Source organism: Eulemur rufifrons, chromosome 5 (assembly GCF_041146395.1).
Source record: "Eulemur rufifrons isolate Redbay chromosome 5, OSU_ERuf_1, whole genome shotgun sequence".
NCBI classification, from domain to species: domain Eukaryota; kingdom Metazoa; phylum Chordata; class Mammalia; order Primates; family Lemuridae; genus Eulemur; species Eulemur rufifrons.
Window position 1 is genome coordinate 288139 of NC_090987.1, and position 26355 is coordinate 314493.

Here is a 26355-nt window from a genome sequence, read left to right on the forward strand (position 1 = left end):
GCGTCATGCACGCAGCACGCCACGGCCCCGTCAATCCCCAGTGACACGCCACGGCCCCGTCAATCCCCAGTGACACGCCACGGCCCCGTCAATCCCCACTGACACGCCACGGCCCCGTCAATCCCCACTGACACGCCACGGCCCCGTCAATCCCCACTGACACGCCACGGCCCCGTCAATCCCCACTGACACGCCACGGCCCCGTCAATCCCCACTGACACGCCACGGCCCCGTCAATCCCCAGTGGCTGGAGCCGAAGTTCTGGCAGGAAATCACGTTAAAATACCGTCCAAATATCCTTCAGGTCAGTTTCCTCAGACCTTTTCGTGCCACCTACACAGATGCGGAGACAGGTAAGTGATCCCTGTGCAAAGAGCGCTTTTACTTGTTCCTTAGATCCAGCAGTTTTCACCAAGCCTGTTGCACCAAGACTGCTCCTGTCGTATGCAAGTGACTAAGAAAGACAAATCTGAGTGATGTTCATCATTTAAACAGAGAAAAGAAACTACTAGGTGTTTGGTTTTCTTTCTTTTTTTTTTTTCTTTTAAGTGGGGTACAGTAGGGGAGGAAATGAGGAAAAAGACGGTGAAATGGAAACTTGGTCATGGGCAGCACTGAAGCCTCCCCTGATGCGACGGGCTGAGTGCTCCCTCTCTGCTCACCTTTAAGTTCATCCGCACAGGTAAGAGTACTTTATTCTCCTATTTTAAACAGTATGGAGGCAAGACTGTACATGTTTAAAGAGAGACCTCACTATCGGCAGTGCTCAGGTCTGTCCCCTCCTCAGGCCCTGACGCGAGTCTGCAGCTCCCCCGCAGTCGCCCGACGGCTCTTCCCTCTTCCCCGCGGAGCGGAGCCCCACGGACCCCGCTCCAGGGGTCCAACCGGGTCGGCGGAAGATGGAGGTTCGTGTGGGCGCTCACCGGATGCCGCGTGGCTGAGCAGGATGAAACGTGCTCCAGAAGGCATTTCTCGCCCCTGTTGTGACGATACTTCAATTTCACAAGGACAAGAGTTAAGGGGAAACCACACCACCCGCAACTTCCACCCTGTTCTACAAGGGAGACGTTACTGAACGACCCACAGCGAGATCTGAAATCACAAGATAAATACTAAATCGAATGCCAAGTATTATCAAGAGGAAAACTGCTTAAATCACAATTGTAAAAAAATTACAAAAAATCAAGAACTGAAATCGAAACAGCAATAAAAAACCTTCCCAAAAAGAAAAGCCCTGGTCCAGATGGGTTCACACCTGAATTTTACCATACATACAAAGAAGAACTGGTGCCCATCCTACATAAACTATTCTCCAATATTGAGAAGGATGGAGTTCTCCCTAACACGTTCTACCAAGCCAATATAACATTAATACCAAAACCTGGAAAGGACACAACAAAAATAGAGAACTACAGACCAATTTCCCTCATGAATATAGATGCAAAAATTTTCAATAAAATACTAGCAAATCGAATCCAAGTACTTATTAAAAAAGTAATCCACCACGACCAAGTGGGCTTCATCCCCGAGATGCAGGGGTGGTTCAACATACGTAAATCTATAAATGTAATTCACCACATAAATAGAAGCAAAAACAAAAACCATATGATACTCTCATTAGATCCAGAAAAAGCATTTGACAAAATTCAACACCCTTTTATGATAAAAACGCTTAACAAAATAGGCATTGATGGAACCTACCTAAAAATGATACAAGCCATATATGACAAACCCACAGCCAACATCATACTGAATGGGGAAAAACTGAAAGCACTCCCACTTAGAACTGGAACCAGACAGGGCTGCCCATTGTCTCCATTACTTTTCAACATAGTATTGGAAGTCCTTGCAAGAGCTATCAGGCAAGAGAGCAGAATCAAGGGAGTCCAAATAGGGAAGGAAGAGATCAAACTCTCACTTTTTGCTGATGATATGATGTTATATCTGGAAAACCCCCAGGATTCAACCAAGAGACTCCTGGAATTGATTAACGAATACAGCAAAGTCTCAGGCTACAAAATTAATATACACAAATCAGAGGCATTTATATATGCCAATAACAGTCAATCGGAAAACCAAATTAAAGACTCAATACCCTTCAAAATAGCAACAAAGAAAATAAAATATCTAGGTATATATCTAACTAAAGAGGTAAAGGACCTCTATAAGGAAAACTATGAAACACTGAGAAAAGAAATAGCAGAACTTGCAAATAGATGGAAAAATATACCATGCTCGTGGATCGGAAGAATCAACATTGTTAAAATGTCCATACTACCCAAAGTGATCTACAGATTCAATGCAATCCCTATTAAATTACCAACATCATTCTTTACAGACATAGAGAAAATAATTATACACTTTGTATGGAATCAAAGAAGACCCCGTATAGCAAAAGCAATTTTAAGCAACAAAAACAAAATGGGAGGTATTAATTTGCCAGACCTCAAACTATACTACAAGGCCGTGGTTCTTAAAACAGCCTGGTATTGGCACAAGTGCAGGGACACAGACCAGTGGAACACAACAGAAAATCCAAATATAGAACCATCCTCATATAGTCACCTAATTTTCGACAAAGCGGGAAAGAATATACTTTGGGGACAAGAATCCCTATTCAACAAATGGTGCTGGGAGAATTGGTTAGCCACTTGTAGAAGACTGAAACAGGACCCACAGCTTTCACCTCTCACAAAAATCAAATCACGGTGGATAACAGACTTAAACCTTAGGCGTGATACAATCAGAATTCTAGAAGAAAATGCAGGAAAGACTCTTACAGACATTGGCCTAGGCAAAGAATTTATGAAGAAGACCCCCAAGGCAATCACAGCAGCAACAAAAATAAATGAATGGGACATGATTAAATTAAAAAGCTTCTGCACAGCCAAAGAAACAGTCCAGAGAATAAACAGACCACCTACAGAATGGGAAAAAATTTTTGCATACTACACGTCAGATAAAGGACTGATAACAAGAATCTATTTAGAACTCAGGAAAATCAGCAAGAAAAAATCAAGCAACCCTATCAAAAAGTGGGCAAAGGACATGAATAGAAATTTTTCAAAAGAAGATATAAAAATGGCTAACAAACATATGAAAAAGTGTTCAACATCTCTAATCATCAGGGAAATGCAAATCAAAACCACAATGAGATATCACTTAACCCCAGTGAGAATGGCCTTTATCAAAAAAACCCAAAACAACACATGTTGGCGAGGGTGTGGAGAGACAGGAACACTAATACACTGCTGGTGGGACTGCAAACTAGTGCAACCTCTGTGGAAAGCATTATGGAGGTATCTTAAACAGATTCAAGTAGACCTGCCATTTGACCCAGCAATCCCATTACTGGGCATATACCCAAAGGAAAAAAGGTCATTCTGTAACAAAGGCACGTGTACCCAAATGTTTATAGCAGCACAATTCACAATAGCAAAGATGTGGAAACAACCCAAATGCCCATCAATACATGATTGGATTAGTAAACTGTGGTATATGTATACCATGGAATACTACTCAGCTATAAGGAATGATGAAGATACAACATCTCTATGGTTCTCCTGGAGAGAGTTGGAACCCATTATATTAAGTGAAGTATCCCAAGAATGGAAAAACAAGCATCACATGTACTCACCATAAAATTGGTTTCCTTGATCATCACCTAAATACAAATCTGGAAACGACACCAATTGGACATCAGACTGAGGTGGGGGGTGGGGGAGGGGATGGGGGTATGCCTACACAATGAGTGCATTGCGCACCGTTTGGGGAGTGGTAACACTTGAAGGTGCTGACTCGGGAAAGGGGGGGTGGGGAAAAAAATATGAAACTATTGTTTTTAACTTGCACTGTTCACTTAATAATTTATCATGAATATTTCCCATAGTATTTCATATCATTGTACAAGAAATAATGTATACATTATGAGGACATACTGTATCTAACAAGATATACTGTTAGACTCTTTGATTCTGTAAAATTAAATAAAAAAAAAATGGCAAAAAAAAAAAAATTACAAAAAAAGGACAAAGCACTTTTAAAAAACTCTGAACTTTCATTTGGCAGTTTTCTGTAAGATGGACATATATAATCCTTTTACAAATCATTGATAAAATCTGAGCAAACAGCAGGTTATTTTATTAAACTCAAATCCACACTTTATTCAGATTTCCTCAGTTTCCACCTCGGGTCCTCTTTCTGTCCCAGGACCCCATGCCGGGTCCCTCAGCCCCTCTTGGCAGCGACAGTTTCTCAAACTTCCCTTATTTCTGGTGATGCTGAGAGGTTCGAGTCCTGGACGGGTATTTGCAGAACATCCTTGATCTGAGCTGTCTGACGTTTCTCCCATGAGGAGAAGGGGGGACGGGTTTGGGAGGAAGCACCGCTCTACCACGTCACACCACGGTCCTCACCGTCAACACGCCTGCGCAGCACAGACGTGGCCCGGCCACCTGGCTGAGGTGCTGTTTGTCAGGTATTTCCGATGTAAAGTTACTCTTTTATTTGCCCCTTTTAATGTTAATCTCTTTGGGAGGAAGTCACAATGTGTAGCCTGTACCTAAAAATGAGGAATCGTATTCTCATCCTTGAAGGAAAAGTAGCTACATAAGTTATTCTTTTGCACAGAACTCTTCTGCATGGAGATTTGCCCACACTTTCCCATTATTTATGTCAGTATGGACACAAGGATACTTGTCTTGTACTTCGGGTTATAAGTCAGTGTTACTTTACTTACATTGTTGCTTAGATTTTTCCAGCTTTAGCCACTGGGAGCTTTTTCAGTTGGCTCCTTTGGACACGCCCCATCACTGTGCTGGGCCTTTGTTTGCTTTGTGTTCTGAGCTCTTCCTCTCTTTCTGGCCCTCGCAGACGCTCCAGGCTCATCCCGTGCACTTCCCGCCTCAGCTCTGGCGTGGCCGTTTCTGCTCGGAGCACAGGGCGTGTTCCACCCTACACAGGCCAAGTCGCCACTCACCGGGGCAGTCGTGCACCCCCATCCTGTGCTCTGGCGGTTACCCCACCATCGGCAGCACAGCCCTGGGGTCCCCCAGGTGGCACACGGATGGGACTGGCACCTGTCCTCCAAGGATCCCAGTGGGATTTCACACCATTAGCATCCGTGGCCTCTTGACTTGTGGCTATTGTTGCCATATATCTTAATCCTTTTTCTAGATTAAACTACAAAAATCATTACTTTTATGGTATTATACAGTCAACAATCATACCTCTTTTTGGTGATACAGTTGTTCAAATCCTTTGCCAATGTTTAAATTCGATTGTTTTCTCATTATTGAGAATTCTTTGTGCATTCAGTTCATCAGCTACTTATCAGGCATGTATTTTGGAAACGTTTTCTAAAAGTCTGTGAGGTTTGTCTTCATTTTCTTAACAGTATCTTTTGAAGAACGTAAGAGTTTTACACTGAAGTCCAATTTATCAATATTTTCTTTTAGAATTTGTGCTTTTTGTGTCCTAAAAAATTGTTGCCTAATTCAAGACCAGGCAGATTTCTATGTTTTTTTCCAGAAATTTTATACTGTTAGGTTTTACAGCTTTGCCTGTGACCAATCCGGGTCACTCTGTGCCTACGGTCACTACGTATCTGACGCTGGCAGAGGCTCCCATCCTGCACGTCGCTGTCCACTCGTCACGGACCCCGTTTACCTAAAGGACCATCCTCTCTGCGCTGAATTCCCGTGGCGTCTTCACAAAAAAATCAATTGACATCTTGATAATAAAATGGCTCAAATCCACGAACACAATATACTGCTCATACTTAGACACTTTGATTTCTCTTTACTGTTTTATAGCTTTCAGTGTTCAAATCCTGCACATATTTTGTTCGTCTATACTTTATTTCATGGGTTTTTTTTTGCTGCTTTGTACGGTATATTTTAAAATTTCAATTTCTAATTGCTCATTGCTGGTACCTAGATATACAACTAGTTTCTGCACATGGGCATAGGAATGTGCGAGCTTGACAAACTCACTCTTCAAAGCTTCGTAGTTTTTTTGTAGAGTCTTTGGACTTTCTGTGGAGACAGTGATGCCATCTATGAAAAAACAAAGCGTCTGATTCCTTCCTTTCCGGGTGGTGCGCCTTCTGTCTCCCCTCTCCTGCCCTGCTGTCCTGGTGGGGAACTGGGCACAACAGCTGGGACAGCTCTGAGGAGACAGGACGTCACTGTCTTGTCCCACGCGCTAGAAAAACTTACCTGGTATTTCTGCAGTAAGTATCGTGTTAACTGTAGGATTTTCCATAGATGTCCCTTATGAATTTGAAGAAGTTTCCTTTTATTCCTAGTTTAGTGAGAGTTTCTGTAAAAACCAGAAATGGATGTTTGATTTCCCAGTTTCTTCCTCCCCTGAATCGACTGAGGATCCCAGCGGCTTCCCCGCAGTCTGCGCTGAAGCAAACCACGCGGGCTGATTTGCGGCTGCCGAACCGACTCTGCACTCTCGACGAGCCCCTCCAACTGCTTGTATTAACAGACTTTTGTCTCCATGTTCATCACTGATACTGGTTTGTAGTTTTTGTTAAATGCCTTTGCCTGATTTTGGTATCAGTTTAAAATCTGAAGTGAGTTATTAAATGGGTTGAGAAGTGTTCCTTTCTCTGTCATTTTTTTGGGGAAGACTTTGTATGGTATTGGTATTATTTCCCCATTAAATATTTGACAGAATTTATTCCTAAAGCCACCTGGGCCTGGAGTTTCTCTGTAGGAAGGTTTTTTAATTAAAAAGCATGCTTCTTTAGTGGAGTAGGACCCGAGACACCTTTGGGCCATTTCAGTGAGTACTAGAGAGCTGCCCTGGAAGAGACCTGAAGTCACTAACACACAGACGCAGCCCTGTTCTCCTGGGACAGGTAAACAAGACCGAAAATGGCAAGTGGCTTCTCCAAAGCCATCTAGAACTAGAAATTTCTGACTCCTGGCCCAGTGCTCTTTTGAGGAGGTTCTTTTGTGCTAGTAAAATGTAGATTCACAGAATATCTTAATGTAAAAATGTGCACCTGCTTCTAAATTTATTAAAAAATGTACATTTGAACATATATACTTAGTGAAAAAATTATAACACAAATTAACTTTTTAAACAGACCAATTACTTAGGAAGAACAGAAGGAGTGTGCAAAGGATTTTTGATTCTGCAGATGTGGGTTCAGTAGGTCTGGGGGAGGTGAGACGCCAGTAGGTTTAGAACTCCTGATGTTTCTGACAGGCAGCAACTGCTTGGAACAACTGATCTGACACCAAAAACAAAACAAAATCAAAAATCTTCATTGTCTCAACTATTCTGTGAGCTCTTTGCTCATTAATGAAATGAGGGCATCTCTCTCAGAAGTTATTCAAAGAAATAAATGAGTAACTGCAGTAAGTTATAAATGTTAGCTGTTATTGTTCCTATGACACATTTCTGGACAGGTTCATGATTAAACACTTTTATTGCTGTGGCTCTGTGCATGGAACATGCTGTCAGTGTAACAAGGTGCTGCTACATAAGGAAGTTGGTGACTAATGTATCTCTACTGGGACAACTTGCTGAAGTCTCACGAATTCTATGGCTCTATAGATGACTCTTGGTTTTTTAGATAATCATGAATTAAGTGGTAATTTTTAATATTATCTTAATAATCTCTTTCCCAGAGGACAATGTCACGTGGCCTTGGTGACAGCAGATGTCCTGTTCTCACTCTCTGCTTTGATGGCAGTGACCGCAGACCCCACTGGTGAGACGACACTGGCACATACGTCGTGTTAGAAGGAACCTTTCTACTCTGAATTTAATATTGTCGGATATTTTGGCACCAGTTTGTTTTGATCAGAAATGCGTACTGAATTTTAAATGTCTTTTCTCAAAGTCTCTAATAACTTCTGACTTATAGATACAAAGCCAGATTAATGTATTTTCTAATATTAAATCATTCTTGCATTCCTAGGATAAATGCTACTTCGTCATGGTGTATTATTCCTTTAATATACTGAAAAGTTTGACTTGACATTACTTTTTAGGATTTCTGTATCTCTATTCATAAGATTTGCATTTTTATATTTTTTCTTTTTTTTCCTTTTTTTGAGATAGAGTCTTGTTCTGTTGCTCAGGCTGGAGTACAGTGGTGTCATCGAAGCTCACAGCAACCTCAAACTCCTGGGCTCAAGTGATCCTCCTGCCTCAGCCTCCCGAGTAGCTGGGACTACAGGCATGCGCCACCATGCCTGGCTAATTTTTCTACTTTTAGTAGAGACGGGGTCTCACTCTTGCTCAGGCTGGTCTCAAACTACTGACCTCAAGCAATCCTCCCGCCCTGGCCTTCAATTTCTTTTTATTACGTATCTACTTATGGTATCTTGGTCAGATATATATACATGTACCTTGTGTATATTTTTTGCCAATAATTTTTCCATTATTCTTTCAAAGAATCAGCTTTTGAATTACTGCTTTCTCAACCACTGCTCTTCATGTTTTCCTTTATCTTCTTTCCTCCCTCTTATTTAGATTCCTTCCCACTGAAGCACACGGCCCCTGGCCCACCCTGCACGCACTGACCTACTCTGAACAGGGCGGCTTCGTCCTGCTTCCGCCGCTCGCTGTCCGCCAACACAGGTGGGAGGTGGCGGCTATTCCGCATGAAGACCTCTTTGGGTCTCTGCCTTCTTCGCCATGGCTTCCTTTGGGTCATTGTTCTCTACACGTGATCAGACTGTATTCTAAACGTGTAGCTGTAGCAGGACATGCTAGAGAGAAAGCTGCTGGTGGTGGAACTCGCCAGGTGTGTGGCTCAGGAAGTGGCTCAGGCGCGGCCACGGCCCTCACACCCAGGTGGAGGCAGAGGCAACGCCTTCCCTGCCTTCCCCGGCGCGACCAGCGGGTGGCGCAGGGACCAGGGAGCGCACCGCTGGCCTGGGGGGGGGGGGTCCTGGGACTTGCCTTCCCGGGGTGGGGGGGGCTCTCTAACAGAGATCCCGGTGCTGCCGCTCGGGTTGACCTTATTAAGCAATTTCATCAGGGTTCAAAGCAGACACTGGGAGAGCAGTTTATCAAATATTCCTAATGTGCTTCTATATTAATATGGAATAAATTACTGCCTGACGTTATCATAGGAAATAACCCCTGAGATATTTGTCTCTGAAATGTGAAAAGATAGCCCAGAATTTAAAGTCTTGGTATATTTCAAATGATTATTTGAATACTGAGCTTTTAGAAATTTTTAATAATGTGATTATTGACAATAATACAAAGGTAAAAAATAATTAAAATGTCACTGTAAAAAATAAATTTAAGTGGGAGCCTAAACTCGATCTCATCTGCAGGCTACTCAGCAACACACCGGAGTGACCTTGTCACAGACGGTTTGTCTACACGGTCACACTTCTCCACACTGAGTGGCCACTATGGGAAAATATATCCAAGAGTAATACCGTATCAGAGAAAATAAAATATGGGGCAATTTTTATTATTAATTCTCTATAATTCCATTATTCAGAAATTTCTGTGCTATTATTCTTGAAAAGCTTGGAAAATTTTCCCTTTATGATATTAACAATTACACATACATAGCTGCTAGCTATACTCTACACATTTTTACCATGTATTTTATAAATAAAAATTTAATTGACATTTCACCATTTTTGATTGTGGTTATTATGATCATTTTTCTAATTTAATAGAATTCTTAACATAAAATGTAATTTGATCATCTGGAGAAACTGCTAATCAATATTCACAGACAGGCTACGTAGTATTTATTCTCTATTGGTCTTGAAGGTCACTGAGTGAAGGCCTCACGTCACTGACAATGATCTGCTCCTCACAAACATATCGACAAAACACCACACTTGGTCTCGCTTCAGCAGGCACACACAACACAGTGAGTTAAAGAACACAGCATGCCACGCACATTAGCACTTACTTCTGCAAATCCAAAAGCAATGCTGTTAAGAACATAATGTTCCTCTATTTTTAAATAATCCACTTGTGATTTGTCATTAATTCTAGCTGATTCTTGCACACGAATGAATGCCAGAGTGAGGCAATGGTAGCTGCGTTTTGAAACAACACTAACACAGAGAACTTACCAGCGTGAGAGAAGGAAGCCACAGAGGAAGAATGGACTAGTGCAGTCAGTTAGAAGAGTGAGCGTCATTAAGAGTCGCGGCCAATCTCTCTGGAGACAGAGGGCCTCAAGGTCTCTGTCACACTGTGCCTTAACCACTGGAGCCGACGGCCTTTGCACTCGAGGCTCTGCCTCCCTGACGACCGCCCACGACTGCGCTGGACACAGGCTTACACACCGGAGAGGCTGCATTTTAATTCTGTGCAGGAATTTCCAGGGAGCATTTAACATTTTGCTCAGCGGGAGTTTGCCACGCTGAGCCTGCAGAGACAGAGTAACAGGCAAGCAGAACATTCCACTCTCTTAGAGAAAATGAAATATTGATCACGTATCATAAGAAACAATGACTGGGGCATAAGTGGGCCCCACATTGTGAATACAAATTCAGTTATTCACACGTTGACATCACCACCACTTTCTGCCCCTTCGAGTAGCCCAGACGCAGCACAGCTGACACATCACCGCAAGTATTCAGCGCACACCTCACAGGGCCTTCACGGATTTAAAATCCATTCCCCCAGAATTCCATTATTGGTATAATAAAACTTCATCTATGCACACATGTAGGTAAAAGATCTTTTCTGCTTTCAGGAAAGTGAAAATTAAGAACGCTTACACTGTGCAGAATAGCAACTGCGGTATCCGAGACTCAAAAACTAGGGCATCGTACTTAACAAACTGCATTTTTTCTGAAGACGGAGATGACACAAGCGCCACCCCCGAGCAGGGTCTAAGAGCCGAGTGCCGGTGCACGCGTGCAGAGCTCGCCGGGTTCTCAGACCATCACGCTGCTTATTAACCACATGTGTTGCGACAGGTCAAAGCTGAGGTTAAACAGAAAACATCAATTGAATCATTTCCCTAAGTAGAGCTCCAGGGTGCAACATTCCAAGCACTTTATTCAATAAAAAATGCTTTTCAAACGGTACTTTGGTGATTGAGAGGCATCGCCATCATCCGTCACCCTCACTGCAGCAAAGTCAATGAGCTGAGTGAGGAACCAGTTGGATGATTTTCCTGAGGCTTCAGGGATTTGCAAACATTACATCAACAGAGCTCTTTAAAAATTATGATGAAGTCTATTGTTTTCATTTTCAGATTTAAAATATGTGTTAGGGATTTTTTAAAGGTTATTTAATGTTCTGCTACTTTTAATCATTGTCCAATGTCTAAAGTAAGATGAAATCATAAAGTCAAAAAATTTAAATATAAAATTAGCAGTTGCTATGTTATAATTTGTCTAAATTTGAATCCGCGCCGTGAGCACCTACTAGGCTTTCCACCCGAACAAAGTCTTGGTGATCTCTGAGCCAATGAAATCTCTCTAATATGAATTCCTAATTTAAGATTCAAAAAGTGTTATAACTTATGTAAAAACTTAAAGATAAAAAAGTCCCAAAATTTGTATCTATTTTTGGCAGGTAATAAGATAAATATATATATAGTATTTTTAAAACTTTCAATAAAATTTTCCTGGTTTAAGAAAAATCTCTGGTCTAAGTTTCCCAATGTTATGACTGGAAAATAATTCTTTTAAAACCTATAATCCTATGGAATTTGGGAGACTCTCTAGAATGCTAGAATAGCAGAAACAATGTGCTCGGCCCTCCTCTGCAGGAAGGAAGACTGGCTTGCTGCCCTTCCCAAGGCGGTCACCGCCAGCCTCTGTGTGTCCCAGAGCCCACGCTAGAATACTAAGAAGATGGCAGTTTATAAATCCTAACTATTCATCTCGTTAGAGTTTGATCCCCAAATTTGCTTATAATTGTTGAATCGTGCCTTTTCTCTTAGATATTCTATTAACAAACTTAAAAATTTGTTACACACACACACTGATTCCAAAAGTGGGACTGCGCTTGGCTAGGAGACTTTTACAAACTTACTGAACATAATCTATAAACCTAACAGTGTGGACAATGAAGGCCTGAGAAGTCTCGCCCACCGGGACATGCGCTGAGAAGCGGTGCGCGGACAGCGGACGCACGCGGCGAGACGCAGCCCCCTGCTCACGGCTCCCCAAGTTCCCTCTGTGCTCCACACGGCAATTACGTTCTATTCCAGAGCTTCTCAAAAATTGCCAACACTTCACAACTAATCCCAGCTTTCACAGACGATGCGGATATTTTCTCAAGAGAGAGAAGTGGCCACATGGTTCACAAGAAGGAACTTAAGTTCCTCCTCCTAATTTCGTTTTGTACCAAAAGGGCAGACACCTTTGCTCAACAGTGGAAGCTCGCTCCTGCGTGACCTTCCAGTGATACGGGTTTAAAGACCACACTCCCATGGACTCGACTTCAGGCGTCTGCCGCACCATCCTCCCTCCTCCTGCCCTGACCAGGAGCCCCCATCACCTTTCCCGAGATCCACTCAGCCAGCCACGCCCAGTGACGAGTGCACGGCGGACCTGCAGTGTGGACGGAGCCCACACAGAAGACGAACGGGGAGCCCAGTGAGCCAAGGCACAGCCGAGGGACGGAGCCAGTGACCAGCACCAGCGGAGCACCAGGACAGACAGCCAGCCAGCTGAGGATGGTGACACAGCTTCACACCAAGCTTTGCTCAGCCTTCTTTGTTGAATAAAGCTTGAAAATTAAGCTTGTTTTCCAGACAGTATACCAGTGACTCATGCTTGGTGCATTCAGGGTTCCTTCTCACAGTTCCTTCTCACTGTGAAGTCAGAAAAAGGTGCCCGAGGTCACAGGTGCCACGGATGCTCCATCCCCTGCCGCCCGCGAAGCTCACTGAGGGTCACCAGACCCCAAAGTGTGGAACAGACCTGCATAGTGGTGACAGGCTGTCCCACCCTGGCTGCTCACACTCTAGCCTTTGCCTCCAACCACAAAAGTCAGGCAAGAGCAGAGATTTATGAGACTTGGTGGTTCTCAACGGTAGGTGCAAATTTTTGGATTTTCAAAGTCAAGTCCAGCCCCACATCAGACCAGGACCCAAGGTGCTAGGATGTATGGAAAGACGAGTACTTAAAAAAACGAAAAGCAAAAACCCTGCAAGTCTAGCTGATGTGCAGACAGGTGTAGGAGCCACTTGCTCACGTGTGATTCTCTTTCTCCGCAGGGACGCGGTTCCCACCTGTGTGCCCTGACACGCGGTGTGCCTTCGGGAGACGTGACCCCGGCAGCCTGTGCCACATCAGGACGTGGTCACAGCCAGCTTTCATGGACGGAAGATGAGTTGTGACCAGGGCTGAGCCTGAGCCTGAGGCAGAGCCCTCCCCCTCCCGGAGGCCTGCCCGGAGGCTCCCGCGTCCAGGCAGCGGCCAGGTGGCAGCTGCTTGCCTCCCCGAGGGCCCCCGCACCTGCGGCAGCGCAGCTCCTCCTCAGTGCTCAACACACACGTGCGCACTTACATCCATCTTCTCTGGGTACAGGTTTGCTCCAGGTACTACCCAGGAGGCTCCTTTCCTAACGTTTTAAACTCACTGCTGTATATTCTGACTTCTTTCTTACTAAGGACCCAGGCTTTGCACTGTGCGTTACCACGGCACTCACACCCGCTGATACCATCTCCTCGCTGCTGCTGTGTTCACCCTATTTCCACACTTCTGTGGCAAGGGCTTTATTTCCACTGCAAAATGTAGTGCCAAGATGGTGCGCCCCCTACGGCTCTCAACTCTCTCCCTTCCTCTCTGGCTCCACCCGCCCTGCCTGCCTACCACTGCTCAGCAACTCTGGGCTTTGTGCTTACATTCCTGTCATTTAGCGGCTTTCAAATCCATATATTAAGAAATGGAACTAGTGCAATAATTCTTTCCCCTCCCCTTCCTCTGTCTTTCTTTTTTAAAAACAGGGTCTCACTCTGTCACCCAGGCTGCAGCGCAGTGGCACCATCTTAGCTCACTGCAGGCTCAAACTCCTGGGCTCAAGCGATCCTCCTGCCTCAGCCTCCTGAGTTGCTGGGACTACAGGCACCACCACCCCTGGATAATTTTTAACACTGTTTTGTAGAGATGGGGTCTCGCCATGTTGCCTAGGCTGGTAATACCCTAATACTTCCTAAGATCTAAGTTTTAGTTTTCTTAACTTATGACTTTTATTAGTCTTTGTCATGAATCTTGACATTTTTCTCATTCTACATTCACGAAATCTATACTCACTCTGCATCTTCTTTTTTAAAACAGCCTTATTGAGATACAATCCACATACCATACAATTTACCCATTTAAAGTGCATAATTCAACAGATTTTAGCATATTCACAGTTGTGTAACCATTACATAAGCAATTTTAAAACCCTTTGTTCCCCTAAAAAGAAACCTCATATCCTTTAGCTATCACTCCTTAGCGCCTGGCAACCAGGAACCTACTCTCTGTCTCTACAGAATTGTCTGCTCTGGACACTTCATGGCAACGGAACCACATGTATGCAGCCTTCGTGTCTGGCTTCTTTCACTGAGCGTGACATTTTCAAGGGTCATCCATGTTACAGCACGTGTCAGCACGTCATACCTTTTCACGCTGGACAGTGTCCCACGTGCGTGGACAGACCACGTTTTGTTTGGGTCACCTCCACCTCCTGGCCACACTGTTGACACGAACCTCGTGCACAGGTCTCCGAGGACGTGCGATTTTGTTCTCCCGGTGTACGCCTGGGAGTGGCCTCGGGCCACGAGGCAGCTCCACGACCCACTGTCTGAGGGGCCCCCGCCTACTTCCGAAAGCGCTGCACCTTGGAACCCCCAGCTGCGTGTGCGGGCTCCGACCCCACGCCTTCTCCAGCACTTGCCACGGTCCCTCTCTTCTGTTCCTGCCCCCTCAGTGGGTGGCAAGGTGCCTCTCGTGTCTTGCCTGTGACGCTGTTACAGAGAAAAGGTTTTTCCTCTTTTGCAATGTACCTGTTAACCAGCATCACGACTCCTCTCTCTGAAACATTAGGTTTAATTTTTTTTCTTTTTATTTTGATGGAAGGTACTTTCCCCCGATTGTGTATGTGACCCAGTTTTACAAGTACTTGAGGAAGCCAGTTTGTCTACACGGCTCCCACCGCTGGTTTGACCACTTCACAGAACTACCCTGAGAGGACAGTGTATACAAAACTGCATATAAAATACACTAAGGCTGTACAATAATTGGAAAAATTTAATAACAAATTTTATTGATCTAAAAATCAAAGAATGATATAAAGTTTGAAATGACTGATTTGTCATATTTAAGGTTTTACCATTTGGGTTGATTTTTAAAATTATTTACATCCTGATTCTCTTTGGAAATAGATACACTGTATCTAAATTCTGGCAAAGTGAGTGGAAATTCAATATGCAAACCTGATGATTCATTTGGAGATGAGGAAAAATTGGATGATGCAGCCTGTGGTAACAGCCCCAGTCTCAGCAGTTTTGTGAAAATCCAGCTTTGACACAAAATAGTTTATGAAATGGGTAAAACTCTGATTTTTTTTCTCATGCTATTTCCTGTAACCATGTCTTAGACACCCTGAGACGGCTGACACATTCAGACCCAATGTCCCCATCTCAAAGGCCCGAGCTATGCCAGGGTCACACGCTGGACAGAGCGGGGCGGCTCTCTGACCTACAGCTACACCTGCGCTACACACTCCACCCCAGGCCCCCTCCGTACCCCCGAGCGAGCAAGCACCCCCAGCTCTGCGCCGGGACTGACCTCATCGGGACTGGAGGCCTGGTAGGTGCGGTTTTCGTCGCTGAAGTCCCGGTCGGCCTCAGCAACCTCGGTCTCCCCAGTGACACCGGCCCAGGACTCGTACACGGGAGTCACGTTGTGACACAGTGCGATGGCCTTCACAGCCTCGTGGATTCGACTGCTGACGCTTTTCCTGACTTTGGGAGCTGAGGATGGGCCTTTTCTTGGTGGAGGTGAACTGGCGTTGTTTCCAGCAGCTTGAGAATGCATCTGTAAAATGTGGAATGTCACACAGTCAAAGATAAAACAAAGAGAACTATCGTTGTTTACAATGGAATTATTAACACATCTAGGTTGCTGGGGGTAAGAAAGTGGCTTGAATTGATTCTGATTATCTTCCATGCAGCACTGATTAATATGAGTCAAGTTTTTATCCTAGCACTACAAAGTGTTTTGATTATTTCCAAGTTGATATACCAAAATATTTCCATAATACTTAAAATCGGATCATTTCTTTTTAATATTTGTATATTTACTTCAACCATGGCATCAATTTGCTAGATCCTTAATCATTCTTGTTTATTACTTCTAGAAATAGAGTAAGCTAAAGAACAAAAAGAGATTGTTAGGAAACAATTTGATGCAGTGTTCTGAATATTCTTCAAAATTCTATGGTTACTGAGTACTTTTTTTACAAATAATTCACTAAGAAAATGCAGTGTGAATAACTGACCTCAGCTCATTGTGCTTTCTCGGATCACACCAATGCGGAAATGCTTACTTGAAACTGTTTCCTGCCGACTACAGCAGCAGGGTCGAGTAACACGCAGCTCACTTACACAGCCCAGGCTCAGCTCAGCCCGTGGTGCTGCTGCTTCCGAGAGAAGGAAACCGACTTGCCTGAGAGTAAGAACTCGAGAGGTGGCTTTGGATCTCATCCATCGTGTCGGTCCCGTAGGACACGGTGCCCAGATGGAGCCGCTTAAATATCATCTCATTCCGGGTGAGGGTCCCTGCAACAACCGTAACAGCAGCAAGTGAATGAACACAGGTAGCCCACCAGGATCCTGTTGCTCCATTTGCCCCTTCCCAGCTGGGGAGGCCCTGCTGCCCCCAACCACGCACAGCTGGGAGGCCCTGATCTCCCCTCCCCCGCCACCACACACAGCTGGGAGGCCCTGATCCCCCCTCCCCCTCCACCACACACAGCTGGGGAGGCCCTGATCCCCCCTCCCCCGCCACCACACACAGCTGGGGAGGCCCTGATCCCCCCTCCCCCTCCACCACACACAGCTGGGAGGCCCTGATCCCCCCTCCCCCTCCACCACACACAGCTGGGGAGGCCCTGATCCCCCCCTCCCCCGCCACCACACACAGCTGGGGAGGCCCTGATCCCCCCTCCCCCTCCACCACACACAGCTGGGGAGGCCCTGATCCCCCCCTCCCCCGCCACCACACACAGCTGGGGAGGCCCTGATCCCCCCTCCCCCTCCACCACACACAGCTGGGAGGCCCTGATCCCCCCTCCCCCTCCACCACGCACAGCTGGGAGGCCCTGATCCCCCCTCCCCCTCCACCACGCACAGCTGGGAGGCCCTGATCCCCCCTCCCCCGCCACCACACACAGCTGGGGAGGCCCTGATCCCCCCTCCCCCGCCACCACACACAGCTGGGGAGGCCCTGATCCCCCCTCCCCCGCCACCACACACAGCTGGGGAGGCCCTGATCCCCCCTCCCCCGCCACCACACACAGCTGGGGAGGCCCTGATCCCCCCTCCCCCGCCACCACACACAGCTGGGGAGGCCCTGATCCCCCCTCCCCCGCCACCACGCACAGCTGGGGAGGCCCTGATCCCCCCTCCCCCTCCACCACACACAGCTGGGAGGCCCTGATCCCCCCTCCCCCGCCACCACACACAGCTGGGGAGGCCCTGATCCCCCCTCCCCCGCCACCACACACAGCTGGGGAGGCCCTGATCCCCCCTCCCCCGCCACCACACACAGCTGGGAGGCCCTGATCCCCCCTCCCCCTCCACCACACACAGCTGGGGAGGCCCTGATCCCCCCCACGCACAGCTGGGGAGGCCCTGACTCCCCCCCCCCCGGCACAGCTGGGGAGGCCCTGATCCCCCCCACGCACAGCTGTAGAGGCCCTGCTCCAGCTCCCCAATGCACAGCTGGGGAGGCCCTGGTCCCCCCTCCCCCGCCACCATGCACAGCTGGGAGGCCCTGCTCCCCTGACCACGCACAGCTGGGATGTGCTGCCAGGTGACAGAGTAGCTGAAGAGTGGCAGCTGCTACTCTTTTCATTTTAATGGCGAGGACCAGAAGTTTTCTTCCTAGCATGTCAGTTCCCGGTGTAACAACTTTTATTAATCAGGAGGGCTCTAGTACATGAAGAAAGTCTAATCCTGCCTTTCAGCTCAGGTTTGGTACAAACACAACTTCTGCCTGTTCTGAAAGAGGCAGACATAAAACTAGAAAACTGAGTCACCATCTTTATAACTGTAATATAGAACACTGCCTGAGAAAGACATCAACTAGCCCCAAATTAGGGTGTCCATCAGTTTTTTTAAAAACCTATTTTGAAAAATTATCTTTAGCTGAATAGAAAGAGAAATTCCGGATGTGTTTAACCCTTAGCATATATTTACATTACCTGGAATGACAGGAGGTTTGTGAAAGAGGGTTTTTCATGATCTGCCGGAGGCTCCCGGCTGCCCATGCTCAACACTGGCCATCCCCCCAGACACACCAGCTCCCATGTTCCCACAGTTTGAATAAACTGGCAATTCAGCCGGGCACAGTGGCTTACACCTGTAATCCTAGCCCTCTGGGAGGCCGAGGTGGGAGGATCACTCGAGGCCAGGAGTTCAAGACCAGCCTGAGCAACATACCCAGACCCGTCTCTACTAAAAATAGAAAAATTAGCTGGGTGTGGTGGTGGTGCCTGTAGTCCCAGCTACCAGGAGGCTGAGGCGGGAGGATCACTTGAGCCCAGGAGTTTGAGGCTGCACCTCAGTCTGTGTTAGTGACAACGTCTCATTAAAAAAAAAAAAAGAAAAAAAAAGGCAATTCCTGTATTCGTGTGGCAAAAACTCATTAAAGAAGGCATCCCTGCATGCTGGGCTGGAGCAGATAAAGCTGGGTTCAGACCCTGCCTGGGACTGCGGGCTGTGAGCCTTCAGGGTTTCTGCATCTGTGCAAACACCTCCTACCCTGCATGGGCACTGGGAAGAATATGAAAATGTATCAAGTACCATGATAACATACTAAGTAACAATGTATCTGTCTGTCCATTGTTTGTACAAACGCATTGTACAGATACATTGTTTGCAGAACACAAACAAGAGTTAGGGATCCTCTTGTCGAGAACTATATGGCGTAAGGGAAGACATGCAGGAGACGCTCCTGCTTTGAGAGGCAGGGAGGCAGGCACAGGGCAGCCACAGGCGCCTGCTCGCGCCAGGCAGGGCCGGTGCCAGGCCGGGGCTGGAGGAACTCCCGTGGAGTTACAGGGGGCGGCCGTGTGGGGAGCCCAGGAGTGGTCACCGTGAGGGGGAGAGCCTGTGTCACCTCAGGAGGACACTGTGACGGGGAGAGCCTGTGTCACATCAGGAAGACACTGTGAGATAAGGAGAGTCTGTATCACCTCAGGAGGTCACTGTGAAGGGGAGAGCCTGTGTCACCTCAGGAGGTCACTGTGAGGGGGAGAGCCTGTGTCACCTCAGGAGGACACTGCGAGGTGAGGAGAGTCTGTGTCTCCTCAGGAAGACACTGTGAGGGGGAGAGCCCGTGTCACCTCAGGAGGTCACTGTGAGGGGGAGAGACCGTGTCACCTCAGGAGGATACTGAGGTGAGGAGAGTGTGTCTCCTCAGGAGGACACTGTGACGGGGAGAGCCTGTGTTACCTCAAGAAGGGCCGTGGAGCCAGGCTTTTGAGTTCTGGGCTCATTCTGGTGGGTCCCCACATGGTGATGTTGTGCCTGGAGCACTGTTCTCGGGGTGCAGTGGCGGGGTCACATGTGGAGGGAGGGAGCATTAGAAAGGTCTAGGTGAGGAATGACGCAGCAGCAGGCGTCAAGGTAGAAAGAAGAGGCAAATTCACGAATTCTCACAAGTGTGGAGAAGAGAACCCTGAACTTCAGAACCGCGTGGGGCTCTGAATCTGAGGCAGCCGAGAGCAGGCCCAGCCGCCGGGAATAGGACGTGAGGGTGCAGGGAGGCCTGGGGGCGGGAAGACAGAGGTGAGGAGTTTGGTTCAAGAAAGGATGAATCTGCAGTGGCTGTGGGACAGACATGTAGAGGAGAAATGGTCGTATCTGTGTCGGGGGCCTGGGAGCAGGGCCCATCCCACAAGGCTGGGGACAGATGTTTGTGGCCGTACCCTCAGGCTTTTGCAGAGCACATCACACCCGCGTGACATACTTTGGTAACCATGCTCTACTGTGCTATGTCCACGTGCACACCCCATCCTCCCGTACCACAGGCCCAGGCTGACGGAAGTGGGGCTCTGCAGGGTGTAGGGCGCAACAAGAAACCACCGACATCTTAATGGTGTTTATAGCTTGTGTAGTATTTTTAAAAACCCAATGAAAAAACTCCCATGGCAATCTACTGAGCAGGGAAGGCAAACACTTACCCGTTTTATATGTAAGTAAATAAGGTTAACTTGAGAGAATCGCCAAACTGTTAGAAAACTGGTGAGACAAGAACTCAGATCCTTTGATTATAAATTGTGTGTCTGAGACCATGCCAAGCTGCCTCAATCTGACACTTGCTAACTATCACAATAGCTGAATTTACGTGCTGTGCTAACACCGTGGAAGAAGCTGAAAGCTCGACCCCAAAGGACTAGATACAGTTAGGGTCACAGACGTGTTAGGAAAAAAGGGATTAATCACTTCTAGAAAGGTCTTTTTGGGTTATGTCTGATATATGTTATTTTACATTTCAATAGGTTTTAAAATTGTCAAGAAAAATAATCATAACATTTAAGCTCTTTACATTAAAATAAATGTGAACAATATGATATTCATCGTTCCATAGCTGAAACTTTCAGGAAAAAAATCTACAAGACGGAGATGAATAAAAACCCAAAACCTAATCAGGGAAGCAGGAGAGAGTTTGAGTTGAGTGACACTGTACTTTTGGGAAACTTGTTACCAGAATTAGTGCTTGGGAATGTACCAATATAATCAACCACTTCTGTTATACGAAGCGTGTGTCCCAGAGAAGGAGCAGTACTGGTGGCCAGGGGCCCCATCTCCCCAGCACATGCTCTCTCACCTACCCGGCGAGGGCAGGTGGCTGAACTCTTGTAGACCTTCCAGCTAGAGCATTCTACAATTTGACACTTAGCTCTAAAAATTAGCACGCTAACAATAAACTCTGTACCAGCCATTTTCACATATATTACTATCTCCCAGCCCCCAGAGCAGCACGGCCTGGGTGGGGCACCACGTCCGGGGCCAAGCGTGGGCTCAGGCAGGGCGCGCGCGCACACATACACACACACACACACACACACACACGCACACGCACGCTGCACAGCACGGCTCATGCTGCAGCTGCAATCTGGCAGGGGACTGTGTCTGTGCCGAGGGTATGTGAAATGCTAGACAATCATGATGTAATTATAGTTCTCTAGTTTAAAAAATAACAACTACCAGAAATATCAGTGTAATGATGGTAAACAGTTAGGTCAGCGTGCTTTTACATGGGACACATTCTAGTTAAAAGAAAAAACATTACACTGAAAAGAAATGTGACTGTTTTCTCTCTAGTCAAAATTCTTACCTAAGACCTTTGTCATATTTGCCAATCTGAGAATAGTTTTTTATTATTTCTCTTTTTGTTTTGAAATAATTACAGATTCACAGTTGCACAGGTACCACAGAGAGGTCCCTTGTACCCTTCCCCAGTGTCCCCCAATGGCTGCATCTTATACAATTAAAGTACAACACCAGACCAGGACAGTGGCCTTGGCACAATGTGTGCATACGGTTCTCCGTCATTGGTTCACATGACATCTGTGTGACCCCTGCTGCAACGATGAGAACCGCTGCATCAGCACAGAGAGCTCCCTGTGCTGTCCTGGTGGTCACGGCCACTCCCAAGCCCCGACCCTGACCCTGGCAACCACTAATCACGTCTCCATTCCTATAATTTTAATTTCAAGAATTTTATATAACTGAAATTACTTAACATGTGACCTTCTGAAGTTGTTTTCTTTTTCCACTCAGTGTAATACTTTTGAGATCCATCCAAGTAGTTGCAAGTATCAATAGTTCATCTCCTTTACTGCCGAGTAGTGGTGCTCCATAGGACAGGAAAGTTTAATTTGTTTCACCACTCACCTGTTGAGGGACATTTTTAGTGTTTCCAGTTTTTGGCTGTTACAAATAATGCTGCTAAAAACAATCATGTGTAAGTTTTTTTGTGGTGATAAGTTTTTATTTCTCTGGGATAAATGCCCAGGAGTGTGACTGCTTAGATAAGTACATGTTTAGGTTCTTAAGAAACTGCCAAACTATTTTCCAGACTTGCTCCATCTCACATTCCTAGCGGCAATGTGGGAGAGATCCTGTTTTCTGGCATCCTCACCAGCATTTGATGTTCCTTTTTCATTTCAACGGTTCTGACTGGCGTGCACCGAGATCTCACTGTGGCTAACGGTGCTGGTCTTTTCACATATTTACGTTCTGTCTGCATAACCTCTTCGGTGCAGCTCCTGTTCCTGGGTTCTCCAGCCGGTTCCACTGTGCCTGTGCCCCAACCCCACGCAGTCCCGACACTGCAGCTACTTCTGGGTTCTCCTGTTCACTGATGTGTGGGCCTTGCCCCCCCAATACCACACATCTTGATGGCCGCAGCTTAACATCTCGAAAGCTGGTATTGAGTCCTCCAACTTTATTCTTCTTTGTCAAAATTGTTTCAGCTATTCTGTTCCTTTGCCTTAAAAGTAAAACTGGAAATAATGTCATCTACATCTTCAAAAAAAATCTTTATAGAAATTGAATTAAAGCTGTATATCAATTTGAGAAGTGACATTTTTAGTGTGTGGAGACTTTCAGTCCATGAACAAAATAACTCAGCATATTTAGATCTTAATTTCGTTCAAGAGTGTTTTTTGTATTTGGCATATAAGTCCCATACATTTTTTATAAGGTTTACAACTGTTTCTTTTAAGGAATTATTTGCTGAGACTTTGTTTTCATTTGGTTCAGGTGTGTGCACAATTGTCCACTGACGCCTTCTACGATGGATTCTGTAAGATTCCTGTCGGACACTCCCAGCACGTGGGCCCTCTGTGCTGCCTCCTGCCGTCTTTCGTGATCTGGTGAGTGACCCTGCTTTAGGCCTGGGCCCGGGACCTCCTGGATCCTCTGCTTCAGCAGCCTCTTCTGACACAGGGAGGGCGGGCAGGTGGGGCTGCCTCGTCACTGCGGGGGGTGGGCTTCCCCGCTGACCTGGATTCCCGGGGGGGCCTCCTCGCTGCTGCCCGCCCGGCTGGGAGGGCTAGGGGTACCTCGGTGACCGCTCCTGCAGGGGCCTCCTATTGCTGGGCCTCCCCTGACCCAGCCAGAGGGGAGGGTGGACTCAGGCTCCCCCAACTGCTCCCTCCCTGGCCAGGTTGCCGGCGGTGGCCCTCACGGCAGCCTGGTGAGGGTGGAGGTCTGAGGTCCCCTCTGGTCTCCACTGGCAGGGCCGGGGCACAGCGTCTCCTGTGTTGTTTGGCTGGAGTCAAAGCGTAGAAGTTCCCCGTCTTGCCAGGCTGCCCCTCCAGCACTGGGTGCGGTGCGAGGGAGCTCACTGCTGTGTGGGTCCCCACGCCCCTGCCACCTTCTGCCATCTCTGTGTTTTTGTGTGTTCCGCAGAGCACGTCCACTCTACTAGTCTGCAATCGGAAGCCCTAGATTTTAAATTTTTTATTTTAAATTTTCAAAAAATTTTAATGCTCATTTACCCTGACAACACCCTAGGGCTACTGAGTTTGACATGTAACCTTTCCCACTTTTCCCTGTAATGGCAGGACAGTAATGCAGACGTATGCAAACACATCATTTATAAACCAGGAGGGAATTTCTTTCCCTTGACAACACATGGGGACACACTTTGAGGTTGATTCTGTGTGTGACGAGAGGCAGGGGTCTCACAGCATCTCTTTCACAGGTGGATATCCATTTGCCCACCGTCACTTGTTGAAAAGACTGTTCTTTCCCCACACAGTTATCTTGGCACCCGTGTTGAAAACCAACTGATCATGAATGTCAGGATTCATCTGTGGCCTCTCACTGCTATTCCACCAATCTAGGCATCTGTCCTTCTGCCAGTACCACGCTGGCTTGATCACTGTAGCTTTGTATCAAGTTTTGAAATTAGGAACTGTGATTCTTCTAACTTTCTTCATTTTCAAGGTTGTTTTAAGCCATACTGGGTCCCCAGCGTCGCCATATGAATTTTAGGATCAGTCTGCCAATTCATGAAAAGAAGGTTGTGGATCAATTTGAGAAGTATTGTTGCCATCTTAACACTATGAAGAATTTTTTTGATGCCATTGTAAATGGAATTGTTTTATCAATTCCATTTTTTGATACTTCATTGTTAGTGTATAGAAATATAATTCATTCTTATATGTTGATCTTGTGTCCAACAATCTTACCAAACTCTTATTAACAGATTTTTAGGTGACTCCCAGGATTTCCTACATACAAGACCCTGGCGCACACGGACGGTTTCCTCTCCTTCACAATGTGGATTCCTTCTCGATCTCGCCTCATTGCCTTGAACCTTGGATGTTCACAGCAGCGTTACTTGTAATAGGCAAAAACTAGAAACAACCCAAATGTCCGTCAACTCATGAATGGACAAATAAGATGTGGTCCATCCATACAATGAAACACTATTTGGCAACAGGAAGAAATAATGTACGGATACACGCTACAGAACGAAGGAACCTGAGAGGCAGTACGCCAACCACCAACTGAAAGACCCAGACAAAAAGGACCCCACACTGCACGACGCATTCATGTGCAATGTCCACGACAGGAAGTCACCAGGGGCTGCCTGGGGCTATGGGTGGGGGTGGGGAGTGATGGGGTGTGAACAGGTGGCTTTCTGGGGTGACAAGAACGTTGTAAACTTAGATTGTGGCGAGAGTTATGTAATAGTTATGCCAGATGCCAACAGTGCTATCTATACCCTGACAGTTTGTCATTTGAATCAAACAAATTTGTGATAACTCTGCATCCTCGCAAATATCTGAGTTGCTAATAAATCATGTTATGAGCACTTTGGTTTTGTTATTTTGCCATTTGAATAAATGTATTCACACCTTCGGTTAAAGAAACTGGAATATTTATTCAGATATCCCTTTACATGAGTGGCACATATAATTTCTTCAAACATTAAGATGAATCTTGAAAATGTTCTTTAAATTTCAATATTTTTTATTCATAACTTACTAATTTGAGACTTTTCTAAACCTCTGGTATTATAGTAAATAATATAGCAAGACTAAATCAGTTTATTAAGAGTCTGTCATACAAAATTATTTCTACAACTTTTGTCGTCTTAATACAACAAAAATTAAAATTCCCCCAAATTGGAAACTTTGTCAAAGGGAGGCATTAAAGCAATCAGACAGTGACGGAGCCATCCCATCAGAAAGAATCACAGTAGACTATGTTATGATGTAATTCTTTTGACAAGAAAACGTCTTTTGACAAAAGGTTCATGATTTCTGGGAAAAAAATGCTACAGCTCTTTAATAATTAAAAAAAAAATGCTTTTTGGACTACGATGAGCAAAGCAGGCAAAGAGAAAACTAATTTCTAAGGACCAAGACCTGCAGGCCTCATTCTCAGGGTGGCAGATGTGACTTGCAGCTGAGCGGAAGAGATGCTGCTCTCGGAGCAGACGCAGGGCGTCCTGACCGCTGTCCCTGGACTGCGACCTGGCGTCCCGGCTCAGCTCCACACCGTAAGCAGAGCGAGCAATTTTAATACATACACAGAGGTGACTGTCTGCAGTTCACAGGTGCTCAGCGTACCCACAGCGACGACATTTCTTGTAAAGATTCTAGTTAAGCAAAGTAATAGCTGCGAGTGATAAATGGTTATATCAAAACATAAACTTACGTAGATCTTGCAACGAAGGAATGGAAACAAAACTTCTCAAGTGTTTAGACTGACTTACGAAACTTTAAAGTACACTTTGGTTTTTAAAAATATTTGACATTATTTAAACTGAAGTCCCCTGTATGTTTGCTGTAAATCAGGCTTTCTCGAACAATCATGAGTCCCAGTACCGTATGCATGTGTTCCAGTACTGCATGTGTTAAGTATCTCAATTGGTCCAAACGTCCCCAAAATGTTAATTATAGCACTCATATCCAGGGACACACATTAGTAAGTAGCTATCCCAGTAAGGCTGTTCACATTTGTTATTTCTGAATACCGCAGTTATTACCATGCAGAAGAGACTACAGTTGTCCTTTGGTTTGAAGGATATGGAAAAACATTTCTAAATCTTACCTGTGAAATCTGCAAACCCTGTATGTCTAACTGGCCTGCCTGTCCTGCTGCGGTACCCTTACACACCATGAAAACAGCTCTTCCTCACA

The 26355-nt window shown here is 46.0% G+C and overlaps 1 protein-coding gene across 2 annotated transcripts in view; it reads right to left on the reverse strand.

The window, feature by feature from the left end:
* Positions 1-26355, reverse strand: part of ATP9B (ATPase phospholipid transporting 9B (putative)) — a 189957-nt gene that overhangs the window by 32818 nt on the left and 130784 nt on the right. For both annotated transcript variants that reach the window (XM_069468330.1, XM_069468331.1), the window contains exons 14-15: positions 16629-16741; positions 15750-15998 (exon numbers count right to left, since the gene is read on the reverse strand). In XM_069468330.1, coding sequence (XP_069324431.1) covers positions 15750-15998; positions 16629-16741 — 362 coding nt within the window. The remainder of the gene's footprint in view (positions 1-15749; positions 15999-16628; positions 16742-26355) is intronic.